Source organism: Maylandia zebra, linkage group LG3 (genome assembly GCF_041146795.1).
Source record: "Maylandia zebra isolate NMK-2024a linkage group LG3, Mzebra_GT3a, whole genome shotgun sequence".
In the NCBI taxonomy this organism is placed as follows: Eukaryota; Metazoa; Chordata; class Actinopteri; order Cichliformes; family Cichlidae; genus Maylandia; species Maylandia zebra.
The window spans coordinates 63,591,362-63,613,823 of NC_135169.1; the positions used below are offsets into that span (position 1 = coordinate 63,591,362).

At 43.0% G+C, this 22,462-nt stretch overlaps 1 protein-coding gene and 1 long non-coding RNA gene across 6 annotated transcripts; both read left to right on the plus strand.

Moving 5' to 3' along the window:
* The first annotated feature begins 896 nt into the window (after nucleotides 1-896).
* LOC143416629 (phospholipase D1-like) lies at nucleotides 897-18,280 on the plus strand. Of its 5 annotated transcripts, none has more exons than XM_076882067.1 (4): nucleotides 15,763-16,011; nucleotides 16,302-16,550; nucleotides 16,974-17,067; nucleotides 17,406-18,280. In XM_076882067.1, the coding sequence occupies exons 1-3, from the start codon at nucleotides 15,790-15,792 to the stop codon at nucleotides 17,025-17,027; spliced, it is 525 nt and encodes a 174-aa protein (XP_076738182.1). In that variant the 5' UTR covers nucleotides 15,763-15,789; the 3' UTR covers nucleotides 17,028-17,067; nucleotides 17,406-18,280. The 5 variants fall into 5 exon arrangements, 2 of the variants coding, with proteins under 2 accessions (XP_076738182.1, XP_076738183.1); XM_076882068.1 differs by having other exon boundaries at nucleotides 17,410-17,464; XR_013097006.1 differs by having other exon boundaries at nucleotides 16,302-16,884; nucleotides 16,974-17,452.
* LOC143416628 (uncharacterized) lies at nucleotides 9,161-10,791 on the plus strand. The gene is made up of 2 exons (XR_013097005.1): nucleotides 9,161-9,331; nucleotides 9,657-10,791. It is a non-coding gene; the product is annotated as an uncharacterized LOC143416628 (long non-coding RNA).
* Nucleotides 18,281-22,462: the final 4,182 nt, after the last annotated feature.

The window sequence follows — 22,462 nt, forward strand, 5'->3', positions numbered from 1 at the left end:
GTAAAAGGCACCAGAGCCGGGGGAGCGGGGTCACGAACAGAGCCCACACTCAGTGAGGCAGACGGTACGGGCGGGGGAGCAGGAACAGCGGGAGCAGTAGGAGGAACTAGCCGAGCCAAAGTCTCTTGAATGGCCGACAGGGTCTCATTAACTCGGCCTGCCCATTGCTCGGACGCCGCCAACTGCCGAGACAAGCTAGACAAAGACTCCTCGTGTTTCCAGTGATCAGAGCCCTCGGTGCGCCTGCGCGCTGCTGAAGTCAAAGTAAACTTTATTGTCATCTCCGCTACAGACAGTCCAGCATATAGAGAGACGAGACGACGAGGCTGCAGTTACAGCGGTGCAAGTAAACAAACAATAAATATAAGAAGAGTAAGAAAATAAATCTACACTTTAGGACTCGGGGTAAAGGATCAATAACAATTTAATTTATAATTTACAGTTTGATGATTTAAAGTCTCACACAAGCCGTCAAAAGGGGCGGGGCCGGCTGCTTCCAAGTAGAGCACATTTCATTTATAATGATGTAAATCCAAGCCCATCATGGATTCACGATCTGAATCCTGGGTTGTGTGAAATCCCAGAAATCAACCTTAGACAAAGTGAATCTGTGAACTAAGGTGTAGGTCTGTTAGGTTAATTGTGCTGATCCTCGGGTTGGGGGATTTGTGTTTGTACTGGAGCGCAAAATTTAAACCAATGGAAGATGGACAACAAAAGTTCAAAGCCATCAGGTGCTCAGTTTATGTATTTATTTTTGGCCTACATCAGTAAAAAATGCCAAATTATATACACAAAGTTACAGGAATCACCACTCCTGTTATTCATGATGATTTCAGTAACATCACATAATAACATGTAACGATATTATGTGATGTGCGCACTGTTAATGCTGATACTGTGGTGAAATTCTCTGCTTCTTTTGTGTATTCTGCATCTATTACGTCAGATTGTCTTACCCCTCATATGGTTGAGAATTTTGCCAATACCCTGTTAACTACATGTTCCTCCATCCTCGACACTGTGGCACCTATTAAAATGAAGCGCCCCAGAACTTACTCACAATGTTGGTTAAGTGACTCTGTTCGCGCTCTACGACGTGCGTGTCGGCGGGATGAGAGAAGGTGGAGGAAAGATAAACTCCAGGCATCTTACGACATCCTACGTACTAGTCGCTTGAAGTTTCAAACTGCTGCCAAAATGGCTAAAGCAGCTTTTCTTTCAAAAATTATCTCTACCAATGGTAACAATCCTCGAATTTTATTTAAAATTTTTAACTCTGTGGTCAACCCCTGCCCCACTATGCCGCTGCCGTGCTCCACGGTTCTTTGCGAACAATTTTTAAATTATTTTTTAGATAAAGTCTCATCTCTTAAATCTGCTCTTCCTTTAATGACAGGCCCTGCGTTTACCCCTGACTGTTCCTCTTCTATCAGTTTGAACCCGTTTCACTCCCTACTCTTAAGCGTCTGGTTGAACAACTGAACAATACTAATCTCGTATATGATGTTCTTCCATCTCGTATAGTTAAGGACTGTTTTAGTGCAATTGGACCTAGTATATTGTCCCTTTTGAAGTCTTCTTTGCTCTCTGGTTGCGTACCATCAGCCTTTAAACATGCTATAATTCAGCCTCTTCTTAAAAAAAGGAACCTCGATTATAATGATTATGCGAACTATAGGCCGATTTCCAAGCTTCCGTTCTTGGCCAAAATTCTTGAGAAGATAGTGTTGCTTCAACTCCAGGCCTACCTGGATGAGAATAGCATTAATGATAAATTCCAATCGGCCTTCAAACCACATCATAGCACTGAGTCAGCGCTGCTCCGAGTTCTCAATGACCTTCTACTAATGGCTGATAATGGGCGCTCCTCGGTCCTAGTGCTATTGGATTTATCGTCGGCTTTCGATATGGTTGATCATAAAATCCTATTGGCGAGACTTGAGCACACTGTAGGCATCAAGGGTGTTGCCTTGGATTGGTTTAAATCATACTTGTCCAATCGGCTCTCCTCGGTTCACTTGGCCACTTCCTCTTCCTTCGCTGTACCTGTCTGTTGTGGTGTCCCTCAGGGATCTGTGTTAGGCCCTACTCTGTTCTCATTGTACATGCTTCCATTAAGCGCTATCTTTGAGAAATATCACATCGCTTTTCATTATTATGCTGATGACATTCAGATCTACTTTGAGTTAAATGATGACCTAGCTTTGTCCTTGAATAGTTTTCGAGAGTGCATGTGTGAGGTCAGGCAATGGCTCCTGGCAAATACTCTTATCCTTAATGATAAGAAAACTGAAATTGTGGTCTTTGGCAGTGACGTCCTTCGTGCCAAACTTCGTGATGCTTTTGGTTTTCTCACTAGCTCCTTTTCCGACACTGTTAGGAATTTGGGCGTGTTACTTGACAGCTCATTTAAACTTGATAGACAAGTGTCTGCTGTTGTTAGATCGAGTTTATACCAACTCCGCCTTATTTCTAAGGCCAGGCAGTACATCCCGCATAAAGACCTGGAAAAACTCATCCATGCCTTTGTAACTTCGAGGCTGGATTACTGCAATTCACTCTATTTTGGACTCCACTCTCCCTCCTCCATAGTTTACAGACAGTCCAAAATGCTGCTGCAGGCATTCTAACCAAAACTAAGAAGTTTGCCCACATTACTCCCGTCCTAGCTGATTTGCACTGGTTGCCTGTGAAATATCGTATCCAATTTAAAATTCTGCTGTTTACTTTTAAAATCACTAATAACACAGCACCGAGCTATCTTAAGGTACTCTTAAGCTTATATGTTCCTGCTAGGGCTTTAAGATCATCCTCACAGTTACTGTTGGTGCGGCCTAGATCTCGGCTGAAGTCTAGAGGTGATCGAGCGTTTGCCCTGGCCGCACCAGAGTTGTGGAACAACCTTCCCATTTGCATTCGGGCGTCTGACTCTATTCAATCTTTTAAATCACGGCTTAAAACGTATTTGTTTAATCTTGCGTTTTCTACCGGTTAAATGCTGGCCTTGTCTGCAGTGATTTATTTTACTAATTTTCCTATCTTGCTTTTTATTTGCGCTGTGTATGTCTTATCCCCATTGTGTGTTGATGGCACAGTTATATTGTGCTATAGCTATGTGCTATAGTTATATTTTTTCTATTGGTGGCTTTTTCCTGTGAACATAATTCTACACTTTTATTTTTATGACTCTGATTATACTTGTGTTAATTTGTTCTATGTTAAGCACTTTGGCATGCCGTTGGTTTTTAAATGTGCTCTATAAATAAAGATTGTTGTTGTTGTTGTCCTGTAAGCACAGTCTGCCTGTGTCTTTTCTCTGCAAATGAACATTTTCAGCCAATATAGGTAATGCATCAACATGGCTGCCGTGGCTAAGTTAGGAATATTTATAATGTCATTTCCAAAACTTGCATATGATCTGCAATTTGTAGCAGATCTACTGACTGTCACAGAGCAGCTGGAGCAGTCTCAAATGGAGGTCAGTCCACTGCTGCCACCTGTGGCCAAGTGCCATAGCTACTGCTGGATGAACTCGTGACACATGTGCACCTGTTTCTATGAACACATTGAGTCTGAGTGGCTGCACTTACACTGGTGCATTCAAACATATTGAAAGATGCCAGCAATGTGGATTGTCAAGACTCAAACCAATCCACATTGCTGGCGTTGCATCTTTCAATGGCAGCAATGGCAGGTATCAGTGCTCAAACCTTTTGTGTTTGTTTCCAACAAGTTGCCCACCTCGGGAAACAAAAATGTGTTCTTTTACTTGTCAGATGAACATATGAGACACTTTGACTCTTCAGTGCAGTGTGGAGCCTAACAAAGATCTGTTTTGTGTCCCAGCTGATCAGCAGGAGGAGGAGAGTCTGACGGAGCAGCAGAGGAACATTTTCAGCTACTTGGACTCAGCTCAGCCACTACAGAGGAAACAATGAGCTCAACACAGAAGGTGACAGACAGAGCAGGACCATATGACCAAAGATATTTATCACCATATACATCTGAACATTTGCCATAACGATGTAGCTGACGATAGAATTGACACCAGACAAAATACTTTACAGCTCCACAACTTTATTAAAAAGCCATCAATGTATTTTCACTGAAACAAGCAGCTGTTGTTTATGTGCATTAAAGTTATATAAAAATGTAACAGTGCAAATGCAAATTCCTCGCTGACAGTTTAACCAAAAGGCGTTTCCAGTGGAAACTGGCCGACACATCCTGAGCATAACCATGTATAATATCCACTAAACTTCAGAAGAGGTTATACAGTCGTGGCCAAAAGCTTTGAGAATTGCATAAATATTGGAACCTGGAGAAGTTGCTGCTTAAGTTTTTATAATAGCATTTTGCCTGCACTCCAGAATGTTATGAGGAGTGATCAGATGAACTGCATCGTCCTTCTTTGCCATGAAAACGAACTTAATCCCCAAAAAGCCTTACCGCTGCATTTCATTGCTGTCATCAAAGGACCTGCTGAGACCATTTCAGTGATCGTCTTCTTAACTCAGGTGAGAATGTTGGCGAGCACGAGGCTGGAGATCATCATGGCTGTATCCCGATTCAGGTTCTGCAGCTTTAAAGTCCTCAAGGGCCGCGTACTCAAAGACCGCTAAGGCCGAAGTGCGAGGCTCGTAGGCTCGTGAAATGGGACGTCTAGCCTCCGTCGCGCTGCCCAGGTTGCCTAGCAACCATGATACTAACAGCTGGAAATGTTTCATACAGCTTTGTTTGACAGAAATGAAGGAGAACATATTTAGTTCATTTGTTTCTACATGAGCTCTGTGTGATTTGATGAGTATCTGAGGCTGAGACCACAGGACTGTGAAACATGATTGTTGGGCTTCATTTCTGTGCTGAACAGTCGTTTAAGATTAGCTGTAAATAACAATTAGCTGATGTTGTTCATGAGACTAAAGTCATCTCACTGTGGTATAATATGGCCAATATTATAGTTATCATATTAATCACTTCACTCACAGACAAGTATCTGTGACAGTGTTTATATAGATGTATCATATATAAGAGACAAATATTGTTCCTTCAGTATGTTGGTACTAAATTTGGCTCAATGCTTACATATACCGTATTTTCACGACCATAAGGCGCAATTAAAAGTCTTAGATTTTCTTCAAAAAGTGCGGCGCGCCCTATAGCGCGGTGCGCCCTATGTGTTGTAAGGAGGACGTAGTAGAGAACACCATAAGAACATTAAAGGGTGAAGTGTGGGCGTTGATCGTATATACCGGGACAATCGCACATACCTGTATAAAAGAACAGGTATGTGCATTATGCAGGACATCGTTGTTTTAACAACCCTGAAAATGGCAAAGAGACACGCTTACGAAGCACAGTTTAAACTGAAGGCCATCAGCTACGCGGAGGAATATGGAAATCGAGCAGCGGCGAGAGAATTTAAGATTAACGAATCGATGGTTCGCAAATGGAGGAAGCTGGAAAACAAGCTCCGGCAGGTCAAGAAAACGCAGCTGAGTTTCCGCGGACATAAGGCGAGGTGGCTCGAGTTGGAGGAAAGACTCGAGCGGTGGATCATCGAGCAAAGAGCGAGCGGGAGAAGCAGTTTCAACGGTCACCATTCAGCTAAAAGCAGTTTCACTAGCTGAAGAGATGAACATTGAACATTTCCAAGGAGGTCCGTCTTGGTGCTTTCGTTTTATGAAACGGTGCCATTTTTCCATCCGGACCAGGACTACGGTAGCGCAGCAACTTCCAGTGGATTATAAGGAAAAGCTGGCCATCTTCCGCTCCTACTGCAGCAAACACATCGGCGACAAACACATCCAGCCCAGCCACATCACAAACATGGACGAGGTCCCGCTCACTTTTGACATCCTGGTGAGTCACACTGTGGAGAAGAAGGGGACCAGCACGGTAGCGATCCGCACAACGGGGTATGAAAAGTCTTCTTTTACTGTTGTGCTTGGCTGCCATGCTAATGGACAGAAACTGCCGCCTATGGTGATTTTTAAGCGAAAGTCTTTGCCTAAAGAGAAGTTTCCAGCAGAAATCATCATTAAGGCAAATGAAAAGGGCTGGATGGATGAGGAAATGATGAAAGAGTGGCTGAGGGAGGTGTATGTAAGGAGACCAGGTGGTTTTTTTCCACGCATCACCATCGCTGTTGATCTGTGACTCTATGCGTGCCCATCTCACAGCCGATGTGAAAAAACTTGTGAAGCAATTGAACTGTGAGCTTGCTGTCATTCCGGGAGGCCTGACAAAGGAACTCCAACCGCTGGACATCGGTGTGAACTGCCCGTTCAAAGTAAGGCTGCGAGCGGCCTGGGAGCGATGGATGACCGGTGGAGACCACAGTTTCACTAAGAGTGGGAGGCAGTGCCGGGCGAGTTACGCCACAATTTGCCAATGGATTGTAGATGCTTGGGCTAACATGTCTGCTGGCACTGTTGTTCGAGCTTTCGCAAAAGCCGGCATCGTTTCCGAGGAGCCGCACGGCACGGAAAGTGACTCTGACAGTGAAGAAAGTGAACCTGGCATGTTTGATGGAGATTTAGCGCAGCTGTTCAATTCAGACACAGAGGATGAGGACTTCGATGGGTTTGATTGATGATAAAAATGTGAGTACCAAACTTTGTTTTGCTCCTGCTTTATTTTTAAATACGCACACTTGTATGCTTGTGTGTTGTTGATGATGACGATTACTGGTAATAAAAATGTGAGTACCAAACTCAGTTTTGCTCCTGCTTTATTTTTAAATATGCACACTTGTATGCTTGTGTGTTGTTGATGATGACGATTACCGGCAATAGAAATGTGAGTAAGGTACCGAATTCAGGTTTGCTCCCGCTTTATTTTTAAATACGCATACGGTACTTGTATGCGCCCTATGGTCCAGTGCACCTTATGTGTGTGTTAAATACAGTAAGGGCACACATAACTGAGACTGCGCCTTTTAGCACAGTGCGCCTTATGGTCGTGAAAATACGGTATGTGTAAAAAGCAAATGTAGGAGCTGTGATAACTGTGTCTGATAGAATGAAGAGTAGACTGATATATGAAATATTCCTTTATTGGGTGAGAAAATCAGACCATGTCATAACTGCTTTAAGTCACACAGAATAGATATCAGAGCCTTAAACAGGCTGACTTCTGCTAAATGGGTCAAACTGGGCAGAAAGTCTACAAACACATAACATCCTTATAGAATATGATGTAACACTATAGATCAACTTAGCTCAGAATATATAAAGCATATAAACAGTTACAGCAATATGATGCAACAAACACAGCAGCTACTGATCCAAAATACTCAAAGCTTCATAGAACTGAAACCAACATTTATTTTTAGCTCCATTCTGCTGCTGATACAGACTTTAGGTTTCTGAACATTAAACTTGTTGCTGCCTTTCATAGTGTGTAACTTGAAGGCCCTGAGTACTTTCTCCCACACTGAAAACACTGGGATGATCACATTATTTGAACATTACCTAATAAGACTGATTCAGCACAGACAGTTATGTTAAACTTTCCTAGCAGTCCTTCACAAACAGGGAACAGTCTGTCTATTCTCTCAATCTGTCAGCTGCTGCTGGCTCTTCCTCCTCCTCTTCCTCACACACTGCTGAGTTTGTCCTGGTGGATCATCAGGGCTGCAAAGCCTCACAGATGATGTGCAGCAGTGGGTCCCTCAGTCTGTCCTCACTCTGGACACTTGCAGTCGTCACACATGGAAATCAAATGTGTGATAAGCTGCAGGATTCAAACACAAGTGTAACTTATAAACACATGTTCATACTTTTATTCCACAATCAGAGAGAAAGAAACAGAGAGAGAGTGCAGGACAGACAGACAGGTGACAGTCTCAGGTGTACACACTGCTACACAACAGCACCAGAGAAGCAGGATTTAGTGTTTGTGTTATTACGAGTGTAAACAAGAAGAGTTCCAGATGGTGCAGTGGACACATGTGTGACTGCTGTGATTAAAGCATCTTTCTTTCAGCTTAACGAGTGAACCGTCAGCTCGTTCAAACACACGTTAAAGTGCGTTTGGCTCGACACCACCGAACAGAGGCAGCAATATAACACAGCTAACATTAACAGTGCAGTGAATCCTGCTTGTGCCGTGATGTTCAGGGCTGCAAACCGAGCAGCATCACTGACTTTCAGCTTGTTGTGTTTGTGGATATATGACTGACTTTAATTATCCACAAAATCATCACATTCTCTGTCAGATTAAGGTCGACTATTGAACGGCGTATATTTTAAAGGCTTTAAAACCAAGTTAACGCTGAAAGTACAAACATCACTAATGTCACATAACTCTGCCGACAAGGCATAGCTATGGCTATGAAATGCTCTTTGTGTATCACTTCTTCATTATGAAAGATGTCATTAATGCACTAGTAATGTCTCATCTGGAGTATTGTTCAATCATTTGGTCAGCAGCTAATAAGACAGATCTTAACAGACTTCAGTTAGTCCAGAATAAGGCGTCCAGATTAGTGTGAAGATGTTCATACTATACTAATATTGATAAAATGCATAATAACCTTTCTTGGCTTAACACCAGGTTGGATGTAATGTGTTAGAACTACCAGCAGGTGGGGATAAGAGACCTTTAAGGTGTTTGGTGCCACGCTCCACCTTCAGGTTTAAAACTAGTGTTAATGGAGTTTGAAGGTTGAGTTTGTTCCACGACTGCATTTCACTCACTGCCTCTGTTTGTATCTCTGTCACTGCAGGACCAACATGGAGCCAGAAGTCAGCGCTCTCAGGAGGCCGACAAACCTCACAGAAGAAAGGGAGAGAAAAAACACACCTGTGACGAGTGTGGGAAGGGTTTTACTGTGAGGGCTTCACTAAAACAGCATCTGGTCATCCACACTGGAGAGAGACCGTTCAGCTGTGACTTTTGTGGGAAGTCTTTTTCCTTGAAGCGTTCCCTAAAACAACACCAACTCATCCACAGTGGAGTTAAAGCATACAGCTGTGATCAGTGTGGCAGAGCTTTTACTCAAAGTAGCCACTTACAGAGGCATCTAGTTACCCACTCTGGAATTAAGCCATACAGCTGTGACATCTGTGGAAAAACTTTCAGCCAGAGAGGGAGCCGAAATACACACCTACGCATTCACACCAGACATGATGTGTACTGCTGTAAACAGTGTGGCAAACAGTTTACAACTCACACACACTTGCAACGACACATGTTTACCCACACTGAGGAGAGACCTTATCAATGTGACCTGTGTGAGAAGACTTTTAAATCTCCACGTCACCTGAGAGGACACCAACAGATCCACACCAGAAAGAGACTCTACAAGTGCAGCTACTGTGAGGTATGTATTTATATTGTTATCTTGTCATTTTAGCCTGACTGTTTGGAACAACTCTGCTCATTAAACTGTGTTAGCATGTTAGCAATTCTACTGCATGGAAAAGCAGCTCTGAGTGATTATTCAGATTTTCCTTTCAGTTATGATTTTAGTATTACTGTAGTATTATGGTGGTAGTATTGTAGTTATTGCAGCCCAGTAAACTGAGTGTGTTAACTGAAACAGTCAAATGTAGTTGGACGTCTGCAGAGATGCTCTTTATTTCAGGCGACGTTCAGGATACAAATGTTGAAGGACTGACTTACACTGTCTTTGTGTCTTTGTTTAGAAGCAGAGCGACACAGATGGATCCAGTTCTCAACCCTGTCATCACTGTGGTGGTGGGAAAGACTTTCATTGTGACCTCTGTGGAAAAACTTTCAGTCGGCAAAAGACCCTAAAAAGACATCAACGTAGACACACTGGAGACAAACTGAAATAGTGCAAAGAATGTGGGAGAAGCTTCACCACACCAAGTGAGTTAAAACGACATGAACTGATTCACAGTGGGGTTAAAAAGCACCTCTGTGATCAGTGTGGGTCATCCTTCACCACTGCAAGTCAGCTTAAAACACACAAAGGAGTCCACACAGGAGAGAAACCACACAAGTGCAGACACTGTGAGAGAAGCTTCTCACAGTCAGGTAATCGTAACAGTCATGAACGTGCACACATGGAAGGAAACTACAGCTGTGACCAGTGTGACAAGAGCTTCAGGAATCTCAGTTCATACTCTGCACACAAACGATCCCACGTTACTAATAAACTGTTTCACTGTTACCAATGTGCCCAAACATTCACCTCATTGTCTGCTCTGTGCAAACATCAGCGCGATCACTCAGGGCTGAAATCACTCCCATCACTGGATCACAGTGAATCTGAAGACACTGAAAGATCCTCTGGTTTCTGTGTCAGACTCAAAAAGCTTGAGATCAGGCTCCACAGAGTTCAGATAGAATCATTTAAACTTGTGTTGAACTGAACTGGTTGCTGGGCTGAACTTCTACATAATACAGATCTACATGGGATCTTCTTTTCTGTTGTTTTACTGAGTCAGTTTTGTCCTTTTTTCTCTGTCCTGGTTTTGCTCGTCTGTAAATGATTGAAACTCAGTCAAATAGTTCATTGTTCTCCAGCAAAACGTTTTGGAAACTCATGTTTAACCTTTAAAACTCTGACATGTTTTAGCACACAAGGCTTCATCGGGGAGTTCACTCATGATTGGACCATGAGAACAAAGGTTTTTAGTTCTTTCAAAGAGAGTCTTGGAGATGTTTGATGTTTCTGTTTTTCTGAAACCACCTGAAAGAAAAACTATTTTTCTTGCTTTATGTAGTGTGGAAGTTTTTAATGTTTCTTCATCTGTGATGTTCTTGAATGTGTTCACGTGAAGATGGTACAAATAAACTGTCCTTTCAGCTTTAGCTCCTAATTTATTCATTATTTATGGATGTAGCACAGCAGCCGTCTCTTGATTAACACATGGAGGGCTCGGGATCTGATGGTGTCGTCTCCCTAATTTGCCCACTCAGTAAATCTCACTCATAGCCAAGAAATTGAAATAAACCTTGTTTCCCTGCTGGATAGTGATCCACTGTAACTCTGCTCCTCCTTCCTGTTTAGGATTTCTGTGGCTGAAGTAAAATTCCCTCCATCCATCACTTATCCCAGCTAACCCAAAGTGAAATAAAGTTTTGCTCGTCTTAAAAAAGCATTACAATAATGGGCATTACCAATGCAAACTGAATGATACAGAAGATGAAAGAAGAGACTTTGATCAGTTAATAAAGCTCATGATCTTGATTCATTGTGGCTGCTACACAGATACTTCTGGGTCACTTCTCTCAGTTAGGAACCTTCCTCACCAAACTGACTGTTGGACCACACCCCTGGTTTCATGAGAAATTGTTTCAGCCATGATTTCTCTTCCTGTATTTCAGAGTAAAGACTGAAGTGACAAATGGAAGCATGTTTAAAAAACACAATGTGAGAGAGACGTTGAGGTCCTTAGAAGTTACCCTGGGTTTTTCTGTCACCCTGCTAGATGTTACACACCTTGTTATTGGACTGATTTCTACTGCTGGACTACTCCTGCGGAGAGTAACAATACTCTTACTAATTAGCTCCCTTTCACAGCTTTGGGGATATTTATTTTTGTGTTTGCAGCGCTGTGAGCCAGAACAGCGAGAGAAAAATCTGCAACAGCGACGAGCCGAATGCTTACGTGAATCGCAGCAGCTGCACATGTGCTACGCTGAATTAGAGGATATCTTTGCTCTGGATTTCTATTTCTACTTTTTCATTTCTATATGATTCTTCTTGCATCTAAACAAAGATGATTCAATTTGCTAAATGTTGATGGCTCTTCGTGCTCAGGTGTAAATGAGACGTAATATTTGCTCTTGGTTTGGTTCTCCTGTACAGAACCTTGCAGTACAACAGAAACCTAAAAACATTATTTGTAGTTGTTATTCTTAGTTGTTCTGCTGCCTAAATACCACAGGGTCTAAATTGGTGAGCGTGTTTGCCACTATATTTGCCATGGATGTAGATGCAGAAACTCTTGCTCTGTATTTGAGAGAGAAACTTAAAAGAGATGTGACCTGTCAAAAAATTGCTAGTAAACGTAGCAGGTTCAGCTCTTTCAAGGTTACTGCTGAATGTAATGATGTGGGTGAAATGTACAATCCTGAACTCTGGCCTGAAGGGGCTCTGGTCCGGCGTTTTTATGAACCTCGTAAGCCCTGGTGCCAAGCTCAGTGGATCCAGCAGGGGAGATAACTGCGCCTTCTGGTACCAACGTATCAACATGAAGATGTCTATTAGGATATTATCTTACAACTGTCGTGGTCTACGTTTGGGACAGAGTGCAGGGGACAAAGCTCGACGGATTGTTGTGGACAGTCTCCTTGCAGAATGTGACATTTTATGCTTGCAGGAGACATGGTTGTCCAAACAGGACCTGGGAAAACTTAACTGTCTAAATGCAAGTTTTTTGGGAGTGGGGGAATCAACAACTGATCTCAGCACAGCTATAGTCAGAGGCAGAATACCTGGAGGGGTTGCTGTGCTTTGGGACAAAAAAATAGACCCTGTGATAAAGCCCATTAGACTGGATGTAGACTGGTGTATTGGTATACAATATACACAGAACAATAGTAGTTTTATCATTCTTAATATTTATTCTCCCTATGAATCTTGTCAAAATGAGCAAGAATACCTCAGTAGGCTGGCTTTTATTAATGCATTTATTCAAGACAACGATACTTACAGCATATATGTTTTGGGTGATTTTAATGCTGATCTCACAGACAGCAGTTCTCAGTTTGCTGACCACTTAACTCACTTCTGTCAAGTTAATAATCTTATCTTGTCTACCAAAGTGTTGCTGCCTGCAGACAGCTATACATACATAAGTGAAGCCTGGCATAGTACATCATGGCTGGACCACTGTATCTGTACAGCTGATGGACATGCAGCTTTAGCAAACATGACTATCAGGTATGAGGTAACTGTGTCAGATCATATACCTTTTGGTTTTACTGTGAATGTGGAACAAATGCCAGCAACAACTGGAAACAATATTGCTACCAGTGTAAAATTAGACTGGTCAGCTTGTAGTGAAGATGATTTCTTAGCTTATCATAGTAACACCGATATACATCTGAACAACATTTCTTTGCCCAAAGAAGCTATTTTGTGCAAGGATGTCAACTGTAAGAATGCTGTGCATAAACCTTTACTCTGCTCCATGTATGATGATATAGTGACTGCTCTGCATGAAAGTGGTACACTGCTTGATAAACAATATAAGCATAAGAAACCTAACATCAGACCTGGCTGGAAAGAACATGTATCCATGTACCATGATGAAGCTCGCATAGCTTATAAATGTTGGGCCATGGCTGGAAGACCTAAACAAGGCCCAGAATTTGAACAGAAAAAATGTGCGAATGCCAGATATAAGTATGCTGTTCGCTTTATAACTAAAAATGAGCAAATGCTGAGAGCAGATTCTTTGGAAAATGTTGTGTAATAATATGGCAGATTTTTGGAATAACTTAATAACTGTAAACCATCTCTACCATCAACTGTTGAAGGTGTTTCTGGGGCAGATAGCATTGCAGCGTCATGGAGACAGCATTACAGTGCGTTGTTTAACTGTATAAAAAGTGATCCATATGAGGACAATCTTGACATGAGTAATGACACAATAAGTGTAAGGACACGTGAAGTATATGAAGCCATTCATAGGTTGTCTGATAATAAATCCTCTGGTTTGGATCACATCACTGCAGAACATTTAAAACATGCTAGTTTAAGGCTAGCTCCTCTTTTTGCGCTCTGCTTCACTGGGTTTATGATTCATGGCATATTACCAGACTCAATGCTGTGTATTTTACTGGTACCAGTTATGAAAGACAAAGCTGCAAAAGTGAGCTGTTTGGATAATTACAGGCCGATTGCACTAGCCAGTATTTTATCTAAGGTGTTAGAAAGAATCTTGTTTGACAGAGTTAGTGTGTTCATCTCTTCTCTGGATAATCAGTTTGGCTTCAAACCAAAGCACGGCACTGACATGTGCATATATGCACTCAAGGAAATAGTCAGGTTGTATAAAAAATTCATCTGTCCTCATGTGTTTCATTGATGCCTCTAAGGCTTCTGATCGAGTGAACCACAGAAAACTTTTTGATAAACTGAAGACACGGGGAGTTCCTCAATACATGGTGAGGATTCTCTCTTACTGGTACGCTCATCAGAACATGCAGGTTAAATGGGGAAGCAGTATTTCTGCCCCCTTTGGTGTCAGCAATGGTGTCAGACAGGGTGGGATTTTGTCTCCAATTTTATTTAATATATATGTTGATGATCTGTCCATACAGCTGAGAGCCTGTAACACTGGGTGTATATTAGGTAAAGCACTGATAAATCATCTCATGTATGCAGATGACCTGGTTGTTTTTAGTCCAAGCAGTGCTGGGTTACAGGATCTTCTTAATGTCTGTACTGAATATGGTGTGCAATATGACATTGAGTACAATGCTGCTAAAAGTGCTGTTCTGATATGTAGAACCAAGCAGGATAAACAGCTAAATTTCCCTTTGTTTAAACTGGCACAAAAAACTCTTGAAGTTCATAAAAAGGTGAAATACCTCGGTCACTTTATTACTGAGCAAATGAATGATGATGATGACATATACAGACACCGATGTAAGCTCTATGTGCAGGCAAATACTATTGCACGCAAATTCAGCTTTTGTTCACTTCCAGTTAAAGTGGCTTTGTTTAAAGCGTATTGCACACCGCTATATACTGCCCCCTTGTGGTCATCCTACAAACAATGTAGCATGCAGAAGCTGCATGTTGCATATAATGATGCGATGAGAATCCTTTGCAGGATACCTAGAAGTGGTAGTGCCAGCCAGGTGTTTGTAGCTGTGGGTGTCTGGACTTTTAAAGCACTTTTATGAAAGTTAATGTTCAATTTTAGAGAACGACTGGATGGTTCGAGTAACAGTATAATTTTAGCACTTACAGATCCGACAGTGAGTGGTTCCCGTTACTCATCCAGTCTCAGAAAGCACTGGTTAAAGTGTTTGTGTATTTGTTGATTTATTTTAAGTAATTGTGTTTTATGTATATTATGGTTTTATATTTTTACAAATGCTTTATATACTTATTTATATACATATATATATTTAATGGTTTATACCTTGTGTTGTGTGTGTGTGTGTGTGTGTGTGTGTGTGTGTGTGTGTGTGTGTGTGTGTGTGTGTGTGTGTGTGTGTGTGGGAGTTGTGTGTGTGTTTCTTGTCTTGTTTTTATGGACATGAAGTCTGCCAATAAAGATTTAATTGAATTGATTATGAAGTTATTGAGCTGCACATACTTTACGACCTGCTTAAGTTCGAGGTCACAGCGTCTGTAGAGCAGCTGGAACATAATGAAGTCTACAAGGTTAAAGTTTTCTCTTCAGTTATTGTTCTTTCTGCTGCTTGGTTTGATGGATCTGAGAGCTTTTGTTTTTATTATTGTTATTTTAATTATCATTAATATTTTACTCATTATGTCTGCCCATCTCTCTAATGTGAAGGTCAAAGGTCAACATCCCAGTGACATAAGAATAATCCCAAAGGGGCAAAGGCAGCGGTTAATTTAGCACATTTAGCATTAAGGGTACAGCAAGGATATACTTTTACTTATTGTGGCAGGGGTGTGGTCTCTGGCCTGCTGCAGTGGAGGCTGGTGGCGGGACGTTGGACGGCACAGGTGAGGGTGATGGAGCTCATGACTCTCCCCTTTATAGTGACGGAGGAGACTGGCGTGGGGGAAGCGTGTAGTGGAGGAAGCCGAGGACAGAGCTGGTTTCTGGTTACAAAGACGGCGTCAAACCAGAAAAGATTGCTCGTGGTCAAATAATGTGTCAATCACCTGTGAATCAAACTGTGTGTGGCTCAGTTCATGTCACAGTGTTGTTTAGTATATCTTCACTTGTCTCACTCTCCTTCTGTTCTGTCCATCAGGACGATCCTCAGCGCTTACACAGATCCTCCATCGATGTTTTGCATCCAATCAGTGATCAGTTCTACGAGGAGGCCTGGATGTTCACCAGCGCTCGCTACACCTCCATCTACCAGAAGGTGAGTGTACTCCTTTGTACTCAGATTAACATTTTACTTCTTAAAATACATTTTCATATATGAGCTTTCTATTATTTCATGGGCCATTTAATCAATATTAAAATTACAAGCATATCAACAAAGGTCAAGCTGGTTTTTTCCACTTGCTGTCACACAGTCATGGAGGAATACAATAAATACATAATCAGTCATAGATCCTGAACAATGACATTAAAAGAAAGTCTGTGGCTCTAAAAACTAAACAGTATAAAGACATGCTCCAAGCTGCTGTTTCTCTCCTACTCCTCTAGGTTTTCCACTGTCGGCCATCCAGCGATGCTGGAGGGCTACCTGGCCAATGCTGGCCTACAGAAAGAGGTCCCGGCTTGGAGGAGCTGAAGAAGATCCTTGCCTTCCTCGTCAGTTTCCTCTTCAGTTCCTATCCCAACAAAACCTTCTTGCACCTATTAGCTCCAAAGAGGCTATGGTGCCCGTGGAGGTCTGGACCTGAGGCCTGTGCTCATCACGTGGATAGAAAACACTCTGACACCATTCTGGAGGTCTGATGGGACTCTGACCAAAACACAGATGAAATAAAACTTGAGGCTGGAGCTTTTAAAATTACTTTTTCACCTCATAGATTAATGCTCATGATTGCATGTTAGCAAGACAGCATCTCCCCAAGGTGAAACTCTCAGGAGACATTTACTCTTAAACTGTAATCTGGTTGAGACTACTTGAGGAGATCTTAGTAGCGAGTATGTGGATTTAGTCTCTTCACCAACAGCAGACAGACCCATGCCAAGAAAGCAGACATGTTCTCAAAGAAAGCCGAGAGCAGAGATTGGAAAAAGCTAAAAAGAAAAAGCTGCAGCTTCAGACGACTATCTGCCTGTAAGGCTGAAAAAGTCCAGTTACGCTCTATTTTGGAAAAGCTCCCAGTTTTGGTAACCTGGACTTTTATTTCCCCTCTTCTGCTACAGATGTTGACTGTGACCTCAGAGGCCAACTGGACCACACAGCTGCAGCAGGAGTGAGGGAGAGGAGTCTTCATCCAGCTTCAAAGAAAACATCCAGGTAAAGTGACGTGGATCAGCGGATAAAGCCGTCTCCACTTTCAAAGGAGATCCTCTGAGAGAGAGACTCTCTGAGCCATTTTAGCCTCAAATTATAGGACTTTATAGTACAGCAACACTTTTAAAGGACAAAAATAACATAAACTGTGACTGTAACACAAACAAAGTATTGCATGTGTTTTTAAAAGTGTTCCTCCGATGGGCAGGATATCACTATTAGACTGTCCCACCAGCCAACTTCAACAAGAGACCACAGCAGCATTCAGTGATCAGCACAGATGTTCCTCTAACACTCAGCATCTGATCCCTGTTGGTCTGTGTGCTTCTGCTTTTGCTCAGTTAGAAACCCTGCAGCAACCCGACCCAAAACTGTGTCTTCTTGTTGGCCTCAATGTTGAAGTGTCAAACGTCCAACATCTGGAAAGGAAACCACGCCAGTGTACTGTGATGTTTCACCAACATGTGGCAGACGCTGGTCCTGCCTTTCATGCTGACATCAGCAGAGAGCCCCGCCTACCTCAAAGCCTCCCCTGTCATGTATTGATCAGGATGATTATGAAGATGAGCGAGTGCAAATAAGACTGTAAAAGTCCACGAGCAGAATGTTTGGATGCTTTCTGATGATTCATGAATATCATGAGAGTGTTTGTGTGTTTTGTCTTTTCTTTGCTGACGTTTGTTACTAACAAAGACAATTTACGCTCTGTGTGTGTTTTCATCCTTACCAGCCACACTCTAACTGCAATGAAGGAAACAAACTGTAGAAATGGTCGACTCAGTGACTTCATAAAATATTGAAGTGGTTCAGGTAGAGCCAGTTTTTAAATGACCATGAACACTGAGCGTATTGTATCTGTACAGCATGTTTTTCTATTAGACAGATTTATAACAGAGGCCTTGCTCTCAGTAAGTTTGAAATCCTTTTCTGATTTATTTTGTAATCTCTGATCTTTGTGTATCCTGCTCAGTTTGCATGCTGCCTGTAGGAGTTTCTGTCTTTGTATTTGAAGATAATTCATTGAATATACTCAGCTGCTTCCCTTTGGTGCCTCACACATCACTGAAGTTTTTCAGTGTCCAGTTATTTGTTTTTAATAGCTGTTTGAATTCTCTGTATGTTTGACCCTGTAGACTGTTTAATGGACTGCTCGTCTTCCTGTTTGTAACCACTGCCTGTTTAGGACTAAAGATTTGGATTTTTGACTTTAACACAGCCTCTGCGTGTCGTCCCTTTGTGTCCTCGTCCTCTGTGAATGTGTCACAGATGTTTCCATGATAATAACACAGCTTTCCCACAGTGGCTTGCAGCAGCATTTATTCACAGCACATTTGAGAAAGGTTCAGATTAACTCGATGAGTTTATATTCAGAATGATTCTGACAGTGGGCCACTGTGAATTGTGATCTTTCATCAGGTCAATGTTTAAGTTCAGTATTTCAAAGCAGGAGCTATGAACAGTCATCATGTTGGCATTAGAATTATTATTATTAATCATTATTAATAATGTCGTTACTCATGTATAACTTTGATTAGTATACATGAATTTTATCAATAGTAAAAATAATGAATAATTCATGTATAACTTTTATTGTGTTTTGTATATTAATTATATTTAAATAGAGATGTTGACCCTGTCTCTACAGTAGCATCAGTGTAACATACATTATTGGTCCAAGCTGTCATAAATGGGGAGCCTGATCCTTTATTATGAAAACATGACGAGTATTTTTCTTGTCAGTTGGGAAGAAGTTGGTCTTTTTTTCCTTCTTTTTGCTCAGTTTGTCTTTTCTTTGATAATTGAAACTCTGATCAAACCTACTCATGTTCACAGCATGTAAAAGCAGCTGACAGTCCGTGGCATTGTTGTTTGTAGAGGTGCAGTGTAGTGGGAGCATAAATCAAAAGAAAACAGTAACATTTATGTAATAAAACATCTGAATGAAAATGAACAGGCCCTTTATGAACTTCAAAGGGATCTGAAACAACACTTTTTAAAAGAGTATCTTGGGGTGTAGGTGGTCAAAATAGAAAACTGAGCTGAGACTCTAAGTTCAATCCATCCATTGGTTTTTACTTAGGAGGAAGAAATGTCAGGCTGGTGCAGGCTGGTTAGGTGCATGTGGTTATCTTTACCTAAATGAGTTCACTTTGTGGCTGCCAGGTTGGGCAGAAGTACCTGTCCCCTGTTAGGCTTAGCAAGGTTCTCCAGGAGTTTCTCCATGGGTAGAGCTTCTAGCTCCTCCAGCACATCTGTGGCCGTGCAGGCTGCCACTTTCTTGGTTGCTCTTTTTACCCCACTGGTGGATGAGCTGCAATGGTCTCCATTTGTCCCATATGTGTTTACTTCTTCTTCTTCTTTTGCATATTAAACACATTATTCTGTTTCTATGTATTTGCTATGATTTGCTATTTGTTAAGTAACATTGCTTCACTCACTATGCCGGGTTTGTGTGTGGAAGCATTCAGTTGCTGGCAAATCAAACATTCTGCAAATGAAGCTGAATACTCAGTTACATGTTTCTTTACATTTTATTATGTTACAGATTAAGTCATTTGTTCTTACTTTGTTTGTCTTTTCAGTCTTCATGAGGGTCAGGTGTGGGGAAACGCCCGCCCGTCATTTCCTCATTTTAAAGTCCTGCTGATGCCACACATGACATCAGCAGGTCAAACCAAGTGGAGGGGTTTGTTTGTCCATAGAGATGCTTCCTTTTGTTTGTTTTAAGGTTGTTAGTGGAAAATGATTCAATGTTTCTTTACCTTCTTTTAAATGTACAAAGATGCCCTTTGTCTGCCCTTTGTCTATGGTTAGATTAGTTTAGAATTATCCTTTTAGACTTTCTCAGCAAAGACATATTGTTTTGGGACATATTGTTTTTGATTGTTTTATCTCTCACAGCTTTCTCCCAGCTCTCTGCTGACGAGACTAGCGCCACATATGGAGTTGTTTATTTTATCTGTTTATTATTTTCTTATCCTGTTCTCACTGTCTTTCCTATAAAAAGTGCCTCTGTTCATGGTGTGAGTTGTCCTGAACAGCTTACCCGTGCGCACGTTAAAGCATAAAAAGTGTCATGGTCCTGAGTCTGAGGACTCAGTGTTTTGTGTTTCGTTATGCTTTTGTTCATTCAGAGTGTGTATTCTGTTGTGATTTTGCCATTTGTTAGGGTTCTGTTCTTTGCCTGCCTGCTCCCACTTCTCTGTGTTCCCTCTGTCTGTCCATGGTGTTATTGTGTCTGCTCATGAGTCTGCCTGTCAAGTTCAGTGTCCTGTCTGGTTCTCTGTGTCTGTTAGTTTCCTGTTTTATTCTGAAGGTTCATGTCTGATGTGACTGTGTTCAGTTTACATTTCCCCTGTCCCGTCAGCTCTGATTTCTCCCAGCTGTGTTGCCCTCCTGTCTCTCATCCCCTGATTACTGGTGTGTGTGTATTTAAGCCCTGTGTGTTCTCCTGCCTGTTGCCGGTTCGTCTGTGTAACTCCGTGTCAGTCTGCGTTACCCTGTGTTCCACGGTGTCCTGTTCCTCGTTTGCGTCTCTCTGCTTCTCATCCCGTTGTCGTATGCTCCCAGGTCTGTTATTTTTAGTTCTCCCAGTTTAGGTGTCTTTAGTTATTTGTTATGCCCCACTGTTTGTTTGCCACTGCCTGCATCTTGGGTCCTTTTTCCAACTCCACACGGCTCGCCTCGGCAGCCGTGACAAAAAGTAACCTTGTCTCATTGTGTCTTTATTTCTCCTGGGTCTTTTACAGAGTTTTCCGCCAACATTTCTTGGTCCTTCGGAGCCGGAGCGCCTCCATCGTGTCCCATCTCCGTGACCAGTCCACGTTGTTCGCCTGTCGACAGCTCACACACCAGGTGTGTGATAAAAGACCAAGAGCGTTAAATTCGGGTCTTGGCCAACGTCTTAGAAAGCGACCCACGGTGGTGGGGCCCGATCGAGGTGGACCAGACCCGGCGACACTGACCAGGTAGATACAGACACACTGACACAATCTTGCGTAAAAGCGTATTTTAAATTCAGGGAATTTAAAATAGCGGAAGTAGCTCGTCGACTGGTAGCTTGGAGCTCATCGACTGGAAGCTCCCCACCTCTGTGGGTTAGGTTTGAAGTAGCTCGTTGGCTGGTAGCTTGGAGCTCGTCGACTGGAAGCTCCCCACCTCTGTGGGTTAGGTTTGAAGTAGCTCGTCGGCTGGTAGCTTGGAGCTCGTCGACTGGAAGCTCCCCACCTCTGTGGGTTAGGTTTGGAGCTCTGGGTAGCTCCCCCAGCTGGGTCTAGACAGGGTCTAGGGAGTAAGTAGCTCGTCTACAGAAAGACTGGCAGCTCCCCTTATGATAAGGGTTCCGATCGCGCGAATAGGTGTGAATGTGTGTGTGTGTATTGTTTTAATTAACGGAGCAAGCTGAATTTTCACGGTCCAATAAGAGACTGAGCTGCTCCTACTGTTCACTGACGTGCTGGTGAGTTGAGAGAATGGTCAAGTTCCGTCTCGTAAAGTTCACACCGCTTTCGGAACTAGTCCGAAAGTCGAAGGGCGTGTGAGCAACCACTCTCGTCTCTAATACCAGCGAAGGTGATAGCAGCTGTATCGTGTATATATTACTTAAACAAAAATAAGTAAATACATAAATAAGATGGGTAATCAAGCAAGTGAAATTAAAACTCACTCCTGCTGACGAGCAGTGGTGAGAAAAGAAAAGTCCAGACGCCGGACAAAAACAGTGTCTGTAAATTGAGAGATTTAAGAAAACAAAATTGGCTGTACCTACCTCTGTGTGCGTGTGTCTGTGCCTGGTGTATTCCACAAGTGGTGCCGAAACCCAGGAAAGTGCCGGTGGGGAAATGTCCGACCCACAGGCCGCGCCACCCGCCCAGCCTCTGCAATTCTTGGCGCAGATGCTGGCGGAGATGGCGACGATGAGCCGGGATCAGGCGGCCGACCAGCGTGCCCACCTGGCCGTGCTGCGGGAGCAGACGGACCGGCAGACGCAAGTTCTGGAGCGGCTGGTCGGGGCCGCTGCCACGCCGAAGCCCTCGCCACTGTCGGTGGCGGTGCCCCGGATGGGGGACGGGGACGACCCACAGGTTTTTTGGAGACCTTCCGTGCCACGGCGGAGGCTTGCCAATGGCCGCGGGAGGAGTGGGCTCCATGGCTGCTCCCCCTGCTGTCCGGGGAGGCACAAACAGCGGCCCTGAGTCTGCCTCCGGCGTCGAGGAGCAGCTTCGCGGACGTGAGCCGGGCGGTGGTGGACAGGCTGGGGCTCACCGCCAAAGACCATCGCCGGCGGTTCCGGGCCTGTCGGCTGGCTACAACGGACCGACCATTCGCCTGGGCCCGGCAGCTGCGCGACGCGGCGGTGCGCTGGCTGCAACTGGGAACATCGGAGGGGGAGACGAAG